The 18,449-nt window shown below is 33.8% G+C and overlaps 2 protein-coding genes across 2 annotated transcripts; both read right to left on the bottom strand.

Annotated features, from left to right (window-relative positions):
- Positions 1–2,461: 2,461 nt before the first annotated feature.
- On the bottom strand, positions 2,462–6,252 carry LOC109794149 (GDSL esterase/lipase At5g55050). The gene is made up of 5 exons (XM_020353627.3): positions 5,944–6,252; positions 5,674–5,819; positions 4,168–4,401; positions 3,385–3,631; positions 2,462–3,271 (listed from the first exon to the last, which is right to left on the bottom strand). The coding sequence occupies exons 1-5, from the start codon at positions 6,203–6,205 to the stop codon at positions 3,045–3,047; spliced, it is 1,116 nt and encodes a 371-aa protein (XP_020209216.1). The 5' UTR covers positions 6,206–6,252; the 3' UTR covers positions 2,462–3,044.
- A 3,155-nt stretch (positions 6,253–9,407) lies between these two features.
- Positions 9,408–11,040, bottom strand: LOC145958298 (uncharacterized; the record flags this gene model as incomplete). Its single annotated transcript, XM_083075208.1, has 3 exons — positions 9,408–9,836; positions 10,504–10,667; positions 10,779–11,040. Coding segments are annotated over 3 exons (678 nt in total), but the record flags the coding sequence as incomplete, so codon positions are not given.
- Between the last annotated feature and the right edge of the window lie 7,409 nt (positions 11,041–18,449).

Genomic DNA, 18,449 nt, shown 5'->3' with positions numbered 1-18,449 from the left:
TTCGACAAAGAGTCACTGTGGCTGACAAGAGATGAAGCTAGCACATCAATTATATGTCTAACACGGAACAAGATCTACCACCTCTTAAGGAGGAAAAGATAACATAATCCATATTGGTAATGACAAGCTTTGTGTGAGATAATGTATGAATACTCATAAGATTAATTACTAGATTAGATGAATCTACCAATGAAAATTGTACACTATAAACTACTTAATAAAATGATCTACCATCTTCACTATGGTTTGTCACTCAAAATAGTATCACAATTTTTATAGAATTTTTAAGCTCCGTAGGTGTGTTGATGGCGTTACTTATTGAGTTTTTGTATTTGTATGAGAGATATATATTTATTAAGAGGAGGTTATTTCTTGGATTGTTTATGGATATATTTGTATACACATTTCTATATTGATAATATATGTCCATTATAGACTTATCATTTTTTTTTTGTGATCATCCAAAATGTCTCTTATAAATAGGGTATATAATTATGTGCTTTTATAACTCTTATTTCTCCTTTTCTTGTTCTAATAATGTGAGATTTTTTTTGTATCTCAACAAATGAGAAAAAAGAATGAAATTGAAAGGCATAAAAATTTGTTTTGATGATAAATAAATATGCTTAATGAATTAATACAAGTAGTAGGTCAATAGGGATCACAATGTAAACTCGGCAGTTCATATCACCAACTCACCTAATTTTAGTGGCTTGGGTTGGAAAAATAAATCGACTAACTCACCTAACTTACCCTAGCTAACTCTCCAATCGGACAGATTCAACTTGCTAATTAACTCACTGCCTCAATTCGTCGACCCACTTTTTTTAATTTGTTTTAAATTATATATTTGTAGTGAATTTATGTTAGATCAATATTTTTATTTTATAGTTTAACTTTTTTCTAAGTAATTATTCTTATTTTATATAAATAAAAATATAATATTTTAATCACATTTTTTAACTAGTATATTTTTATGTATAATATCTTTTTTAACACACACACACACACACACACACATATATATATATATATATATATATATATATATATATTACTTTGTCCATTTTCATAAAAAAAAATATAACGTCTCTAATCTTGAAGTAATAATGTATATTGAAATATTTCAATTGAGATTTTAAAAGAAAAATTGGATAAGTTGAAGGTGGATCAACTTGTCAACCTACCATTTTTAATCCACCAATTTATTAAAGTAGACTAACTTGTCAACTCACCAATTCACCGTTACGTAAAATTACATTTTTCAACACATTTTTTTGTGGGTTAACTATTCTTCCTTCCGTTTCTTTGGTGAGTTAACATGTCTTACTTTAAATGAGTTGACTCACTTTGTTATTCTTATATTAAATTTACCTGTCGTATTTATTAGATATTGCAACATATAATCTAAATAGTGCCTATACAGTGAAATTTACTTATAAAATTATTTTTAGTTATGATGGTTTGATAGAGATAGTATGTTGGGAAAAAAATGTGAACTAATCTTTTTTGTACGCTAAAAAATGTGAACAAGTTAATTCCTCTTAAAGTGGTAATATTTTTGTGCAAATTACAACAAAATAGAATACCACCAAAATAGAATTTATCTTATATATTTTCGAATCATATTTTTATTTGAAGGATTGTTGTTAGTAATCATGAAATTCATGTGAGGAGAAAACTGATAAAGGGACCTAATATAAAACACATGGTTGGTTTGTTAGGTATAATGTGTAAAGTATATTGAAGACTATGAGTTTGACATAATATTAACAGGTAAGAATAATAGGGTGCTGCAATGACACATGGAGCATATCAAAACATACATTTTTTTTCATTTTTGAAACATCCCTAATTAATGCATGAAATTTACATTGATTTAGCGGGTGCATTAATATTTAACAAATATTCGATGTTTTCAAGTGCCAAGTCATTTTTTTTTCAATGATTTGAAGGGTTGAATTGCTGTCAATAGGTGGGTATACGGACCGGTCTGGCTTGTTTAAGGCTCGGTCCGTAAAACCTGTGTTTTATACGGACCGGATATGTCCGGCCTGTAAAATAAACGGACTTAAGTCCGTATCCGACTCGCTAAAATCCGCGGATAACGAACCGGTCTGTGGGTCTAAATAATGGTTCAAAAAAAATAAATTTTTAAAAAATAAAAATACATAAAATTAGAAAAAAAAATATTTTTTTATAAGCTAAATTTTATCATACTAAAATTTATTAATAGTTAAAATAGGTTAAAATACTAAATATTAAAATAAAAATAATTACAAATATTTAAATAATAGTACCAAATTTTCAATAATAAAAGCATCAAAATGTCATAAAAATAATTTAAATGACAAATACATACCAACTAAACATAATTTTAATGTCATAATAATTTAAAAAATTAAATACACAACTTAATATTAAAATTATAATATTTAAAAATATTAATTAGTGAAGTCTGCGGACTAGCCCGTGAATCTGCGGATTAAATCCACCAAGTCGGCAGACTTCACAGGCCGAACTCAAAAGTTAAACATAATCATACGGATTTGAAAAAAACGGATCCGTTATCCGCGAAATCCGCAGGCTTACGGACCGGTCCGCGGATCCGGGTCCATTTACCCACCCCAAGATATCATTTATAGTGAACGTTTGAATTTATCTTATATTTTAGTAAGGTGCCAAAGTTAAGACTCTTTGCCGTCACTTTGGGAGTTCAAGGCATTTCTTATTCTTTGACCTTTAAAAAAAAAATTCACAGTTAAAAAAAAAACCTAAACAAGATGCTATGATGTAATTTTGCAAAATTATAATATAGAAATTGAACAAAATAATAAAAATAAAAACCAGTGGATGCTGATTATACATAATAACTCTTATTTCGCGCTCACAATTGAGAGACTTTTGTAGCATATACTTATGCATTATAATTTTTCTCAACATATATAAAAGCACATGACAAGCAAAGAGAGATGCCAGCTGCGTTATTATTATACACTTGAAATTTTAGTTGGTGGACATTTTTACCTCTTATACATTGATCACTAGGAATAAGCTAACTGACTAAAATTGATTGGACTCACAAACTCAATGCCTCCTCCAAACAGAGTCTTAGCAGCCAATTCCGAAGCTATCTCAGTAGGATGAAACCAATCCCAAAACAAAAACTCCTTGCGTTTTGCGCACAGACTAGCGTTTTGGGCTTTTATGCATCCAACTTGCCCATTCAGATATCCACTCCCGCAACATGCTGACCTCGTTTCTTTAAATCCTACATGTTTGCCAAGATTCAAATTCAAATCATGTATATGACATCACTAAATACGTGGCTTTTATTTTCCATTAGATAATATCACTAGATTGAAGTTGAATATTAATTCTTACCGAAGGACGAAGGGCTCTTTAAAATGGTGGTGGTCATTACGAAAGAGTTGCCAAGTGAGAACTGGAACCCTTCCAATTCATAACTCAACCTTTGCAGAAGATCTCGAGTTGTTGAATGGAATGCAACTGCAAAATCATTAAGGGCTTTCACACATTTCCCTCCATTCAAAGAGCTTACAGCGGGACAGCACCCTATGGGTGCAATGCTTACGATGCCAAATTTACGAGCCCCCAACTCATACAGTTTCTGAAATAATTTTTCTCCAAAATTAATCAACAATGTAGTTCATATATAGGATAGATATTAAAAAAGTGGATAAAAAATCTAGCTTAATTTTATAAAATTGGTTTATAAAGTGATAGTTGTCTCTCCTTATATATACATATATAATTATATTTTTAGTTAATAAAAGATCTTCAACACACTTCTCACAATAAGGATTAAACCTTAAATAAGGATTAAACATCTCAAATGTAAAATTTATAAAATAATGTATATATAGATGGTTTGATAACAACTAAATAGTGACTGGTTAGATAAGACTAACATTAAAATATACTTTAATACTATTTTAAAAAAATTAATTGTAGTCATATTCAATCCTATAATATAAAGATTTGTCTTTTACTTATATTTATTAGTTTCATGGTATGTCTAGCTTACATCAAGTCCCCAATAATAGATTGGTTCTAAGACCGTGTTATTTTTATGTGTCTTTTATGTTGAAGTAAATAGTAACTTCGGTTTAAATTTAATACTACAATTGCATAATGCTAAAGTACCTTTATATGAGAGAAATATGTGAGTTGTACAACAGCTAAATATTCTTCTGCCCCCAAATGAATGGAGCCACTCTCGTTACGGGCAAAATCGAAGAAGTCGTTGCTTCCAACGCTGATGAGAAACAAAGCCTTAGAAACGAATGTAGCAGCTTTTACTGGTCCCAATATCTCAGTAAGATTGTCACGGACTGACGAAAATTGTTCCACTTGATTTCCAAGGAAAATCACTTCACCCTAAAAAGACAATTCATTCCCAATTTAGTTTTTTATTAAATAATTAACCATACATAAATTTTACTAGTAATTATATTATCAAAAAATTATAATTAATAGTAAATGTATCGATCTTTATATATTAATTATGAATCTTTATTTTATTCGAAAGTATTTTTTAGAAATTTTTCTTCAATAAAAATATTTTAAAAACCTTTTAATTTCTTATCTAATTTTATTTTTATTTATGATAATTATTTATAAATTAAATTTTAATATTTTAAATTAAATTATCAATAAATAAAAGTAATATTGTACTATAATATAAATTATTTTTCAAAAATTTAAAATATAATTTATATATTTAAAAATATCTATTTAAAAATATAATTTTTGCATTTAAACATAATATCTATTTGTATATATAATTTATTATAAATTTTAGTTATATATAATAAATATTTTATCAATATATTATGTATACTAAAATACTAGTAAATATATAACTGCAAATGTCAAAATTCAAAATACACATAATAATAATGCCATTGTCACAATTTGTTACATTTCTCTATATAGTGAAACATATATTTTATGAGATCAATTAATTAATAACGAATGATTCAAATATTGTGTGTGGGATTATAGATTTAAACGTGCAACATTTATTCACATTCAGCATGTAATCAGTATTTTTTTACAGTAGAATCTAACTAGTTAAATTAATATTAGGTCAGATGAAAGAATAAAACAATTACTTATTGCGTAGAGAAATTTGTAATGATGTTATATGTCATGCATGTTTATTTTTAATAATATGCTTAGATTCAAATCTGTCTTCACATGTGCACATTTCCTAATTCTCTATTAACTTATTATATTAAGTAAAAATCTTTTCTTTTCTACCCTTCATTTTTCACGTTTTCAAATCCTCATTTATTTTTAAACAGTTTTTTCTCCCTTTATTAAGCCTATTTTTTTTGTTTTAGATTAATCACTAAAATATTATATTTCTAACAACTGCTCAAAATTTTCACCGTTGAGCAGACCTTATTGAGTTTATGTTATACTTAATATCTAATGATTTAATTTTTTATTAATAAAATTATATTATCGAATATTATCTCAACACTTCATACGAGTCACATTCTAGTAGTAAAAAAATTAGAATAATATATATAAGATTTTAGGTTTAAACTTTATTGTCATTGTAGAAAAAAACAAAAGAAGAAAATCTTAACACTTAATACTTTATGTTTGTTAGTAAGACATGTTAATAGTGATTATAATTACCCATTCTAAAGACCCCGTGTCTCTAAGAATTCCAGATCCCCCTGACGCAAAATTTACACCCTGCAAAATACTCTTCTGGAAAATGTACCTATTTCTCTCCAAAGTCAAAAATGGTGGTGGACTCTGCTGATAACCGAATTGCCTCGCTAGTTTCCAAACAACAAAACAATGCAACCAAATACTCAATAAAAATGTACTATAAACAACGTACAATTCCATAAAATTAATAATTAAGTGAAAATTTAATTCTTCAAATTAATATATTTTTACCAATTTGGTCAGCAGTGTTGAAGCCATTACTAAACCTTCCTGTGGGAAACGAATGGTAAAAGTCAATGCCATTGTAGGGGAAGTTGGCTTTTGATTTAGACATAAGAAAATTGTTGGTTCCAACATCAAAAGTGGAGTCTCCAAATATGAATAATGTTGGCGCATCCTTAGTCCCATTAGCTACTTGCATGCCAAGCATGGCCAGAGAATAGAGAACAAACAAAAGCACCAAACCATAATTATTGCTGGCAAATGATGCCATTTTACACCCTTGTGAGAGAATATCACACAAGAGTAAGTAGTTTCTAATCTCTGCTGGTACCAAATGCAAATTAAAAGATCGTTGCGGTTATATATAAGTGGTGTACACGTAAAAAATAACACAATGCAAAGTTAAATTATTGGTCTTAATTTGTCTCAAACAAAATATTATAGGAATATTATGTATAGAAACAATGGCATCGACATGGCCGACCATTGTCGCCCTTGTTATTATAATCAGCAACAACCGTACAAAGCATAATTATTAGTATATGCTAATGCGATTTTCGAACTGCTATATGTACCTATTTGTTTGTTTTATTAATGTTACGAATATTTAAATAGAAAAAAGTGTAGTAAAAATAATTTATTTGGTGCAGATAACTGTTTAAAAGTATAAGTTAATGACGTACCTCACTACACTGCCTGAGTTTGATTGGCGTATATAAATTGCTTTTTATTATGATGGAGAATATGATGGCGTATATAAATTGCTTTTTATTATGAAGCATGGTTGTTTTCTTGCCAATGCTTTGTTTTGCTTTCACAGCATCGGTATCATCGATCGAGTCTAATTTCCAATGGCCCTATTTAATTTAAATTGACCTACTGCCGCACCCCCCCCCCCCCCCCACACACACACTTTCAAATAACCTTTTGACTCTTTAAGCTTATAATAGAATCAACTTTTCTTTAGTGTCGGATTTAAAAATGAATATTCATTACTTACTCATTCAAAGATTTTAAAATAAATACATTATAATGAATGAATATTAAGGTACTCATCAAGAGTTAGTTACTATACTCAGTAATTTACCGTATAGAATTAATTTTAATGGTTCAATTGTGAAATTAAAAATTTTATTAAATAATTAAGTTTACAAATTTTTGTAAATTAGTTTAAAAGTTATGTGATTTTTTGTTGCATAAAAATAAATTAATTTAGATTTATGTAACAAAATATTAAATAATTTTAAACTTAAAAAAATAGTAAACTTAATCTAATTATTTATTTGTAATTTTTAATTTAAAAGTTAGATAATTAAAATTCAACAAATAACATGATTTATTGAGTCTAATTACCCAATAAATTACCCCTTTTGGAAAGCTAGAATGAAAATCTTTATGGAATCTATTCGTAGAAGCATATGGCAAACTGTGATTACTGAATACAAAATTCCTACTAAAATTGAAAACAAAAAAGATATAGAGAAACCTTTTAATAGTTGGGATTAAAATGAGATTAAAAGAGTTGAGAATGATGCAAAGACATTAAATATAATATATTATGCATTAAATTCTAATGAATTTTTTTAGAATTTTAGCTTGTATAATAGCTAAAGAAGCATGGGACTTGATTCAAGTGACACATGAAGGAACTCCTGAAGTTAGTCATGCTAGAAATAATACTCTCATCTAAGAATATGAGACATTCAAAATGACACAAGGAGAAACCATCAAGGAAATGCAAAAAAGGTTTACACACATTATCAACCACTTAAAAGGCTTAGGAAATATCTTTGATGAAGAAGAAGTAAATGTCAAGGTCCTAATTAAGTCACTAGATAGAAGATGGCAACTTACGGTGACTACAATCACCAGAATCTAAGAACCTAGCTCAAATGACCTAACCAAAGTGTACTATCCGTACCGCAATACTGAGCTCTAGCTCGGCATCACAACGCAAGTCAACCTCGAACACGCGCTAGGCGACGTCGGTCAAGACAAGGACCGACGTCCAAATAGGTCATAAATTGATCTCAGGCCCAAGGCCCTAATTCACACAAAGGTACGTGCATTACTTATATGTTCTTACCGGAATTTGTCGTAGGGACGATCTTCTAAGTAAGATTGGTGAGCCTCCTTCACTGGTACGCTGATGCTCCAAGATGAGGGTGGTACCTGCAAAAGAGACTCCGATGCTAAAGTTAGGGTTTGTATGAGTAATAGTCTCGTATATGTAATGCACGTACCTTGGAGTGAATTAGGTTTGCTTTGGGCTCTGGGCATGAGATAAGATATGATAGCGGATCTCGTCTGGGGCGAGATCTTTGGTGATCAGTGATTGGATAATGGATCTCGTATGGGCGAGATCCTCGGGAATCAGTTGTGATTCACCTGGATGCCGAGCTGACGTCGTATGACGCGTGCCCGAGATCATCTTGCACTGTGATGCCGAGCTTGGAGCTCAGCTTCGCGGTATGGTCAGTACACTAGCCCCCCGAGCTCCAAAGACCGTAGGTCGAGGAGTTACACTACAAGAAAATTACATATTAGCGAGGGACTATTCCCTTGCTATTTCGTCTCTAATCTCTCGCTAATCAGATTTGCGACGGAATAGTGATGAAATTGCGAGAGACCATTCCCTCGCTAAATACAGGTAGCTAATTAGCGAGGGATTTAATCTGTTGCCAATCCCTCGCAAAATCCGTCGCCAATCCCTCGCTAAGTTCCTCGCTAATTATATTAAGGATGCTTACCATTTGTTCGCTAATTTGCAGTCAAGCTTCCCCGCTATTCCCTCGCTAAGGGGTCGCAAAATATCTCTCTCTAATTGGTAGCTAATCCCTCGCTAATGTTCCCTCACAAACCCCTCTCTATTCCCTTGCTACATTTCTTAGCTAAGGCCTCGCAATTCCCTCGCTAAATATCCCTCGCAAATCCTTCTCTATTCCCTCGCAATATTTCCGTAGCAATTATCTCTCTATTCCCTCGCAATATTTCCCTAGCAATTATCTCGCTATTCCCTTACAATACTTCCCTAGCAATTATCTCGCTATTCCCTCGCAATGCTTCCCTAGCAATTATCTCGCTATTCTCTCGCAATATTTCCCTAGTAATTGTCTCGCTATTCCTTCGCTATATTTCCCTAGCTATTTGCTCTTTTTTCCCTCGCTATTTTGTCTTTCACATGATATGCCTCGCTATTTCCTGACAGATTCCTTACTATTATATTTTTGGTTATCATCGTTAATCCCTCGCTATTTTGTCGCAATTTTATTTTTAATATTCATATATTCATCTTTACCTGCATTTTTCATACTGACTATTATAATTGTTTAGTTGTGATGTCAAGATTGTAGTACCTGTATTTGCATATCAAATATATTGTGTCATCAACTTGCATCAAATAAAATAAAAATACTAAAGGCTAACTAAAACAATTCTAAATTACCAACATAATAAAAATATTCAGAACCAACTAACATAATAAAAATACTCAATACCAACTAATATAATAAAACTCTTCAAGTGAGTTAACAATGTTAATGTAAATAAATAAATAAAAACTAGAATTCAACATTTTCATTCTTGATTCTTCCCAAGTTTTTTGACTGATGATGGTGATGGTATCTTTAAGGCACGTAATATCTCTTTCCTCAAAAATTGCATTTGTGCCTACATTTGTTCCTACATTTGTTATTGCAAAAGTGCTTGTATTTTTGCTTGTGCCTGCATTTGTGCCTCAGTTCACGCAGCCACCTTTGGACATTATCAAAGGTTTGCCTTTTTATGATGTCATATACAAGTAAAGCACCAACAGCACCTCTATAATAAGCACTTGTAATGGCACGGTACCGCTCCTGACCCGTTGTGTCCCAGATCTGTGCTTTCACAGTTTTTCCCTCTACCTGTACACAAATAAACAACCCTTAGTAGTGCTGTAATACAAACAAAGCTTTCTAATTAAGGTTTCCAAAAATCGATCCATGGCCACAGCGTCAATGATTTTGTTCAATTGATTTGTCCGCAATTTCCAGCATTATCAAGTATTTCCACAATACTGTAATTGTAATTTATACCTTGTTCGTAATTAAAAATAAATAAATAAATATGTGTATCATCCAATTCAAAAAACCCCCAAACATAACCAAAAAAATTTACTCAACATCCACTGCATGGTATTAGTCCTAAGTTAATAGATGATAATTATTTGGTTACTGATAATCCGAATTTTAAACTGAGAAGCAATCCATCAGAAAGTACAAAAGTCAGGCCAAGACTTCAATCAATTTTTTAATTATACTATAAATTATAAATCCGAGTCCTCATCCACTTGATCATAGCACCAAAAACTAAAATCATTCCTCCAAGACAACTATTCATACTAGTTGCTCTCCTCGGAAGAGAATCCGAGGTACTATAAGCTAATGAATCAATGCTTTGAAACAGAGATTAAAAAAGATAAAATAACATATTCAAATATCTATCTATGCAAAATTAAAGCAGAAGGAAAACATAACAGGACAAAATCCAGACATGTAAAAATGAAATAATCAATCAGCAAAGTTGAAGTACCTGAAGAGTCCTGGTGGCGAACTCAACTCCGATAGTGGATTTGGACTCCAAACAGAACTCGTTCCGAGTGAACCTGGAGAGGATGTTGGATTTGCCAACACCAGAGTCTCTGATCAAAATGATCTTGAAGAGATAGTCATACTCTCCCCTCCGATCTCTGGAACCTGCGAGATCCAAGAGCGAATATTCATTTAGATCCAAAAGGGCAGCGTTAGGAGCGCGAAACGAAGCAACGGATCTACGAAGGAACTGAATCGTAAAGGAAGAGAACTCACCGTGAGACGGATTGATACGAGACAACGAGGGATTGGTGAAGGAACCGCAGAGGATTTTGGTGAACAAGAGAGTGGCTGAATTGGCCAATGGGAGAAAACGGAAATGTCGATGAGTGAGAAAGCAATTCCAACGCCAAATAAATAAGTTTTTTGGCCGATCTCGAGGATGACGACGGTCGATTTGACGCCGGCCTTCCCCTTTTTCTTCTTCGCCTTTCCCCCTGCCATTCACACACTCGCTAACGACACCGTTTGGTTCAGTTCATTCCTTGTAACCATTAACGTTGAGAATTGAATCGGATTTGAAAGAATGTGAATTGAACGCATAGAAACGAAATGAATATGCTTACCAGAGAAGGGGAAAACCTGCGCAACTTCTAAGCTTCTAAACGAAATGAACGCATTGAATACTCTTTGTTAAAATATTGCCTTAAAAAATTAATTTATTAAAATATATTTTTATCTTTTAACTAATTTGTATAATTATTTGAAATTAATTATATATTCTTTTTTTTTATTATTTTATTTTTTCATCATCGAGTGTCTCACTTTTATTAATATATATATAAATGATTTCTATTTTCATATGTATAATTTTTAGAGAGTTTTATTTTTAAAATATTAAATAATATAGAATAATGTTAATTATTTATTATTATAAATTCAACACTCAAATTCAAGATATTAAAATTTAAAAATTAAACGTAATACTAATTAATTCAATATATATTAATAATTTTTAAGTATCTTTAAATTAATATAAGAACATGTTGAAGTGTCTTAATCTCATTATAATTAATATATATATATATATAATATTATTTATTAATTAGTATTCATATATATTTTAACACAATTATTATTTATTATAATGAATTTGATATATCATGTCACGTGTATAAAATCGTTGTACTTTTTCTGTTTTATATAAATGTTGTGTTACTTAATATCTTTTTCTCTTATCATTTGACCTTAAAATATATATTAAAAAACATAAAATATTCATGATATATTAATCAATGTGTATTTAATATTTTATCAATTATTTTAAAAGAATAATTAATTATAATGTATAAATATTGTAGACAACCTTTACATTTTTTTATTTATGTATGATAAAATTATTAATAATTATAATTATTATTTTAAAAGTGTTATTTAAGATAATTTTTTAATTAATTAAGAACATAAACATTTGATCTTGTTTTCAATTCACCAAAATTTGTGTTTTCTTTTTTTCCAATCTCATGTGTTGATTTTGTTTTAAGAGAAATATTAGTAGTATACTTACAATATATTTCTTATTATAGTTGGATTTTTTATAATATTTTTTTTTAAAGTTTAGTCAGTATAAATCTTTACAATATATTTCTTAGTATAGTTGGACTAAATTATATTTAACATTTATGATAATATATATGTGGGTTTTAAAAAATATATATGAGTGAAAATCCAGTTACTTCAAAAGTAATTCTTAAACGAGTTATTTAATGAATATAATTATGTTATATATTGAATTTCTTATTCAATAAATTAAGTCTAAAAATTTGTATACTTTATCTTTTAATCAATAATTTTATCTAATAGATAATATTAGATAATATTTAATAATTTTTAAAATTAATATTAGATAATATTTAATAATTTTTAAAATTAATATTAGATAATATTTAATAATTCTAAAAATATTTTTAAATATTCAATAATTAAAAAATATTAGATAATATTAGTCAATTTGTAAGACATTTGTTCTCTAAATTTGTGAGACATTTTTGAGGGTATTGCAAGCAACGTAATCTCTTATTTGCGAGGGATTAGCGACAATACTTTTCCCTCGCTAATTTGCGAAGGATTTGCGAGGGATTTGCGAGGGATATACTTATAACTCATTAGCGAGGGATTTGCGACAAGAAAAACCCTCGCTAGATGAAAATTTTATTTTTTTATTTTGGGTCATAATTTGGAGAGGGATTTGCTAGGCATTTGCGAGGGCTTCAGTTCCTCGCTAAATAAACACTAACTTTAGCGAAGGATTTGCGAAGAGATAAAGGTTGGTCGCAAAATGTTCCTATTTAGCGAGAGAATTTAGCGAGGGATATAAATCCAAGCTATTTCCTCGCTAATCCGCAAAATTCTTGTAGTGTTTGCGAGGGATTAGCGAAAAAAAATTTCCTTCCCTAATTTGCGAAGGATTTGCGAGGAATTTGCGAGGGCTATACTTATAACTCATTAGCGAGGGATTTGCGACAAGAAAACTCCCTCGCTAGATGAAAAATTTATTTTTTATTTTGGCTCATAATTTGGAGAGGGATTTGCATGGCATTTGCGAGGGACTAAGTTTCTAGCTAAAGAAGCACTAACTTTAGCGAAGGATTTGCGATGAGATAAAGGTTGGTCTCAAAATAGCGAGAGAATTTAGCGAGGGATATAAATCCAAGCTATTTGCTCGCTAATTAGCGAGGGATTAGAGAGGAATTGTGCTCCTCGCCAATCCCTCGCTAATTAGCGAGCAAATAGCTTGGATTTATATCCCTCGCTAAATTCCCTCGCTAATCCGCAAATTTCTTGTAGTGTTAAGACCGAGCTCGTTGGGGGAAGTGGCTTTTCACATGTGTCGCGGCCGTTCATTCCCCAGGAACGCGCAAGTGACATGCCACGGGAAATGACGGTTATGCAATGATGAATTTGCAATTAATTATGCTGTCAGGCGTGCCCTTGAGTTGACACATGGCGCGGCCGTTTTGAATTGTTGGGAGAAGACTTTCTTTTCTCTCACTCGCGCCTCTTTGCCTTCTTCATTTTACTCTTCTTTCAACTTCCTGCGTACGCCGCTTCTCTTGTTTTCGTCCACCCTCCGTCTCCGTTTTCTCCGTTTCAGTCACCGTTTTCGGTAACCCCTTCGTTGTTAGGGTTATTTTCTGAAGAGGAGTACCAGGTACTTCCTTTTTGCTGTCTTCTTTTCTTTTCTTCCCGATTTTTCTTGTCTTTTCAATGGCTGGGGGAAGTGGTGTCGGCCCTTCTGCGCCTTCTCGGGGCAAGGCGCGTGGCAAGGCGGTGGCCACCGGGAAGGCCACCGCCGAAAAGAGGGATCTGCCCCGGGGCCCGGAGCCAGGCATTCCTGGCTACGACTGGGTCAAGAGCGAGATGGCGGGGGTCCAAAGCGTGTTTCAGACCTTTCTAGAGGTCAATAGGATCTCCAGGTCATGTAGGGTTTGTGACCCTTCTATCTCCCATATGATTCGGCTTGAGCCTTGTCAGGCCGATGAGGGCGTGTATATGGGGAAGCCTACAGACTCTCCCCATTTCTATATGTATCAAAGCTTTTTTAGGGATTTAGGTGTCTGTCTTCCCTTCACTCAGTTCGAGTGCAATTTTTTGAATTTTATCAACGCGGCTCCTTGCCAGTTGCATCCCAACAGTTGGGGTTTTTTGAGGGCTTTTCAGGTCCTGTGTGCGGTTCTGGGGATAGAGGTGTGCCTTCGCGTCTTTCTTCATTTTTATCAACTGAAGGCGGGCACTCCGCCTTATGGTATTTTGTCCTTGAATGGGAGTAGGGATGGGGGTTTGTTTACTCTCTACTCCCAATCATATAAAAACTTCAAACAGGAGTTCTTCCGGGTTGCCCTTGTGGGTATTGACCCCCTGGAGGACGAGGTGTTCCACTTTGGCGGCTTGCCGAAATTTCCTTTTTACTGGTGTCCCAAACCGTCTAGGTTTCACGGTTTGGGTAACCTGAAGGTGACGGCCTCGGAGGTAGCCACCATTGAAAACCTTGCTGCGCTCCCTCGCCCATTGGATTGCAAGCTCGTTCTGTCGCTTGCGAATTCGTCCTACAGCGAAAGGGGCCTAGAGAGTGAGTATTTCGTGTTTTGGTGGTTTGCTAGGGCTCGTGTAATTTCCTTTTGTTGATGTGTTTCCGTTTTTGTCTGCAGGCATTATGGGGAAGAACTTGTGGCGCGAGCTTAAGCACCACTACAACGTTACTGAGCTCGAGGTTCCCGAGCCTCTGGAGGAGGAAGTTGCCCCCCTGAAGGTTAGCCGGAAGAGAAAGAGGGGGGGAAAAGAGGTCGGGGGAACCTCCGCCCCTCCAGGTGCCAAGGAGGTGACCTCCAAGGCCGTTGATGCTGATGCGGTGGATTTCACTGAGAGTCCACCGTCTAAAGAGGCTCCCCTAGTGGGGGCTGGGGAGGCGGCCCAGGCTGCTGAGCCTACCACGCAGGTCGCCGATGTGAGTGTCGTACTTCCTTATACATTTCTTCTGTGTTAGACTTTGCTTGGTTTATTGTGGTGATATGAGTTTTCTTGTAGGCCGAGGTGGCCGTCACTGAGGTAGGAGTATGGGCGGCTGAGCGAGTTGCTCGAGTTGCCGAGGTGGTGAGTATTGTTTCTTCGGCTTTTCGTTGCCTTTTATTATGCTTTCTTGTCTTTTGACCTGGGGTCATTTTTCGCAGGCAGGAAATGCTGCCGGGATGGCGACCTCCGGCGCTGAGCCAGTTGCTCCCGCCGTCGAAGAAGTGGTCCTAGCCACCGAGCGGGCCACCCATGCTGCTGAGGTAAACAATGTTAACTTGTTTTTGTGATTCCCCGTATGCCACCTTGTTTATTTTCTGACATGGGGTTGGTTTTCGCAGGCGAGGTCGGAGGTTCCGATTGTGGACTCCCTGGATGCCGAGCAGGGGACGTCGGTTTCTGCCTCCTTTGAGGCTCGCGGAGGGGGCCTGATAGACCATGGGCCAAGGGCCCAGTGACCAGAGCTATGGCTAGGAGGATACAGGAAGAGCTGGATCTAGAGAAGACTAATGGGCTTGTCAGGCCCAAGATAATCTTCACTTGGAATGCTCTATCATGAAGAGAAGGCCTTAGTTCTACTTGTTTATATTGTACAGTTTATACATAGTCTTGTGTATAGGTTATTTTTGCCTTTGTATTTGTGAGGCACTTTACTAGCTTTTTCTAGTGTTTGTATATTGATTTTGAGGTAGGTTACTTGGAGAGTTTAACTCCATTTAACCTCCCTAGTTGACACACTCATTCTTTATTTTTTCAGTAGGAAAAAGGGGGTGACATTTAGCAAAGTTAGGGAGTGTGCTTAGAAATTGGGCCAGAGTTGGGCCTAGGCAAAATTTTACATATTGGACTCATTTTGCTCCTAATTTTTCATAGATTTGATTTAGCTAGGTTTCATCATCATATGATGAACCTAACTAAACCAAATCAAAGAATTTCAAATTAAATCAAGGGGCAATTTGAACCATGGGCCGCCTAGCTTACTTCCTTCTCCTTGGCCGAATTTTTTTCAAGCATTCTTGCTTGAGTTTGAAGCTTGTCTTGCAAGCTTCTAAACTCAAGCAAGGTTAGCTTAACCTTACCTTGGTTCCTAAAAGAACCATGGTCAAGGTTTAGCTTCTCCTAGAAGCTAGCTAAACCGTAGGAGTTTAAGTTAATCCTACCATGGTTCTTAATGAACCATGGTTAGGGATAACTTCTCCTACAAGCTACTATTCCCTATATATTTGATTTTCCTACACTTGTACTCACTTTTGAGATATATGAGAAATCAACTTCTGAATTTTCTCTCCATCAAGAGTCACCAAAATCCGTGAGAACCTATTCCTCCTAGGTTTTCATCAAGGTTCCTTCAACCTTGCTTTGGTTCATCAACTTTCTCCATCCAAGAGAAGTAACCGAACCTCCTCCATAGACTTCACCTCCTTTGAAGCTTCTTCAATGGAGATTCAAGATTCATCCAAGGGATTAACCTCAAGTTGCATTCGGTCCTTGCATGGAATCAAGTGAAGGATCATCATTCTCCTCACCTAGTTCCATCATTTTTGGTATCTAGAGCCTAGTGCTCTTGAGGTTTTTGTTTCTAACTTTTCTTACTTGAATCCGTGTTGTCTATTCTTCCTTTTCTATGTCTTAAAATTGTGTTTGCTGCATGGATCTAGTTCTAATACAATTTTTGATGGATCCTATATGTCAAGTATGAAGTAAATGATTCATGTTTGCTTGTTCCTATTCTTATGAATCATTTTCGGTTTTGTGCTTTTAGGTACTCTTGAACTTGTGCATTTTTGTATTTGCTTGAGTCTTCTCCATTCATTCACATGTGTCCGTGATTGGACAACATACTTTGAGTTAGATTTTGTTTTTGAATCATATGTTTTGTCTAGAGTCATGTGTAGTCCTTTGAATGTCATTGAATCCTAGACTAGCTTGTTTTAACCTAATTTTTGTTTTGTGTTCTTGAGTCCGAAATTTGTTGTGTATTTTCTTATTAAATCTGAACCTTCCTATATGTGCTTTTGCTTTACATGTTTGAGTTCTTAATTTGCTATTAGTTCTAGCAAATTTCCTAGAGTTAGGTTTCTATTATGTCATATTAAAAGTTTTGTCAAATTAAATTGTTAAACACTCTCCTATTAGGTTTCCTTGTGTCTTGTGTTGTGGCTGAAACTTATTGAAATTTTTTGGACCTTAAAACAGAACCAAAACAGAGGTGTGAGTGTCCTAATTGCTTGAGAAAAACAAAGAAACAAAGTGCTTAAAAATTTGACCTAAAAAAATACTACAAAATAGTGAAGCACTAGTGAAAACATACTTGTGAACACCTCTTGTTTTGTGTCATAATTTTGCTGCAGTTTTTTCTATATTGAAACCGAGACATATAAATGCTTAAAAGGCATTGAAACTCCTGAACATACAAAGAAAAATAAGTGAAAAATAATTTGCAAAAGAAAAAGAAAGAAAATAGCAAAAGAAAAGCCAAAGGAGTGAAAATTTGAGAAAATATTGCTCTCGGTTTTGATCTATTTTGTGTGACATTTTTATGTTAGTCCAGCCACACATTGTGTCTTGTTTTTGTTCATAATCTTAGCTTTTAATTTTGTAATCCATTCTAGTGCCTTTCCTAGGTTACTCTTGTGTGTACTAGCTTCCAAATTTGCCTTAATTTTTGCTTGTCAATTTGTGGAATTCTTTCTAGTTTTGTCTCATTTTCTTCTACCACTTGGTGTAGCCATTCTAAATTGTTCATTTTCAGTTTTAGCACTAATATTCAGTCTTGAAGGTGGTTGAGTGCTTCTTGAAAGGTGTAGGAGGCCAAGGCAAAGGACATCCACTTGAAGGCTTTGGTGGTTGCTTAGGGAGTTTGTTCTCTCTTGGTGGCTAGGCTCTTGGAAACACCTAGAAGTGACTAATATCAAAGTTGCTTCTAAAGAGAGGAGTGAAACACCTTGTGAGGCTGCAGTTGGTGGCTGATTTGGAGCAACAAGAAACTAAACCAATTGTGAAAATTTTTGTGAAAATTTAGAACTAAATTTAGTGACGGAAATTTTGGTTTCTAAAACCTAGTTTTTCATTACAAAATCCGTCTCTAAATTTGTTCTAAATTAGTGGCTAATTTGTTTTTCCTTGAAATTAGGTGCAGCCACTAAATTCATTTGAGAGTGAATTTACATTTCATTTGGAGTGTAAATTTACATTTCATTTGAAGCAAATTTGAATTTCATTTACCTTGTAATTTTTGTTTTCTAAATTTTTGTACAAGGCCTTTATTAAGGAGTGTCTTGGAGTGCCTTTGGTGTATCTCCATCTCTCCTTAAGAACTTTTAATAGCTAATCACGTGTAGTACTTGTGAGAGTGGTCCTTGAAGGTCTTTGGTGCCTTTA

The sequence above is a fragment of the Cajanus cajan genome, chromosome 5, assembly GCF_000230855.2.
Source record: "Cajanus cajan strain Asha chromosome 5, NIPB_CcT2T_4, whole genome shotgun sequence".
In the NCBI taxonomy this organism is placed as follows: Eukaryota; Viridiplantae; Streptophyta; class Magnoliopsida; order Fabales; family Fabaceae; genus Cajanus; species Cajanus cajan.
Note: the sequence above shows the minus strand (reverse complement) of the source record. Positions and strands in the feature narration are given on the sequence as shown.

Excerpts from the sequence above, each read along its gene's own strand:
- LOC109794149 (XM_020353627.3), bottom strand. The coding sequence starts at position 6,205 with ATGGCATCATTTGCCAGCAATAATTATGGTTTGGTGCTTTTGTTTGTT. Across the intron at positions 5,820-5,943 it reads CAACACTGCTGACCAAATTG|CGAGGCAATTCGGTTATCAG; the intron begins GTAAAAATATAT and ends TTTGGAAACTAG. Across the intron at positions 3,632-4,167 it reads CATATTTCTCTCATATAAAG|AAACTGTATGAGTTGGGGGC; the intron begins GTACTTTAGCAT and ends AAATTATTTCAG.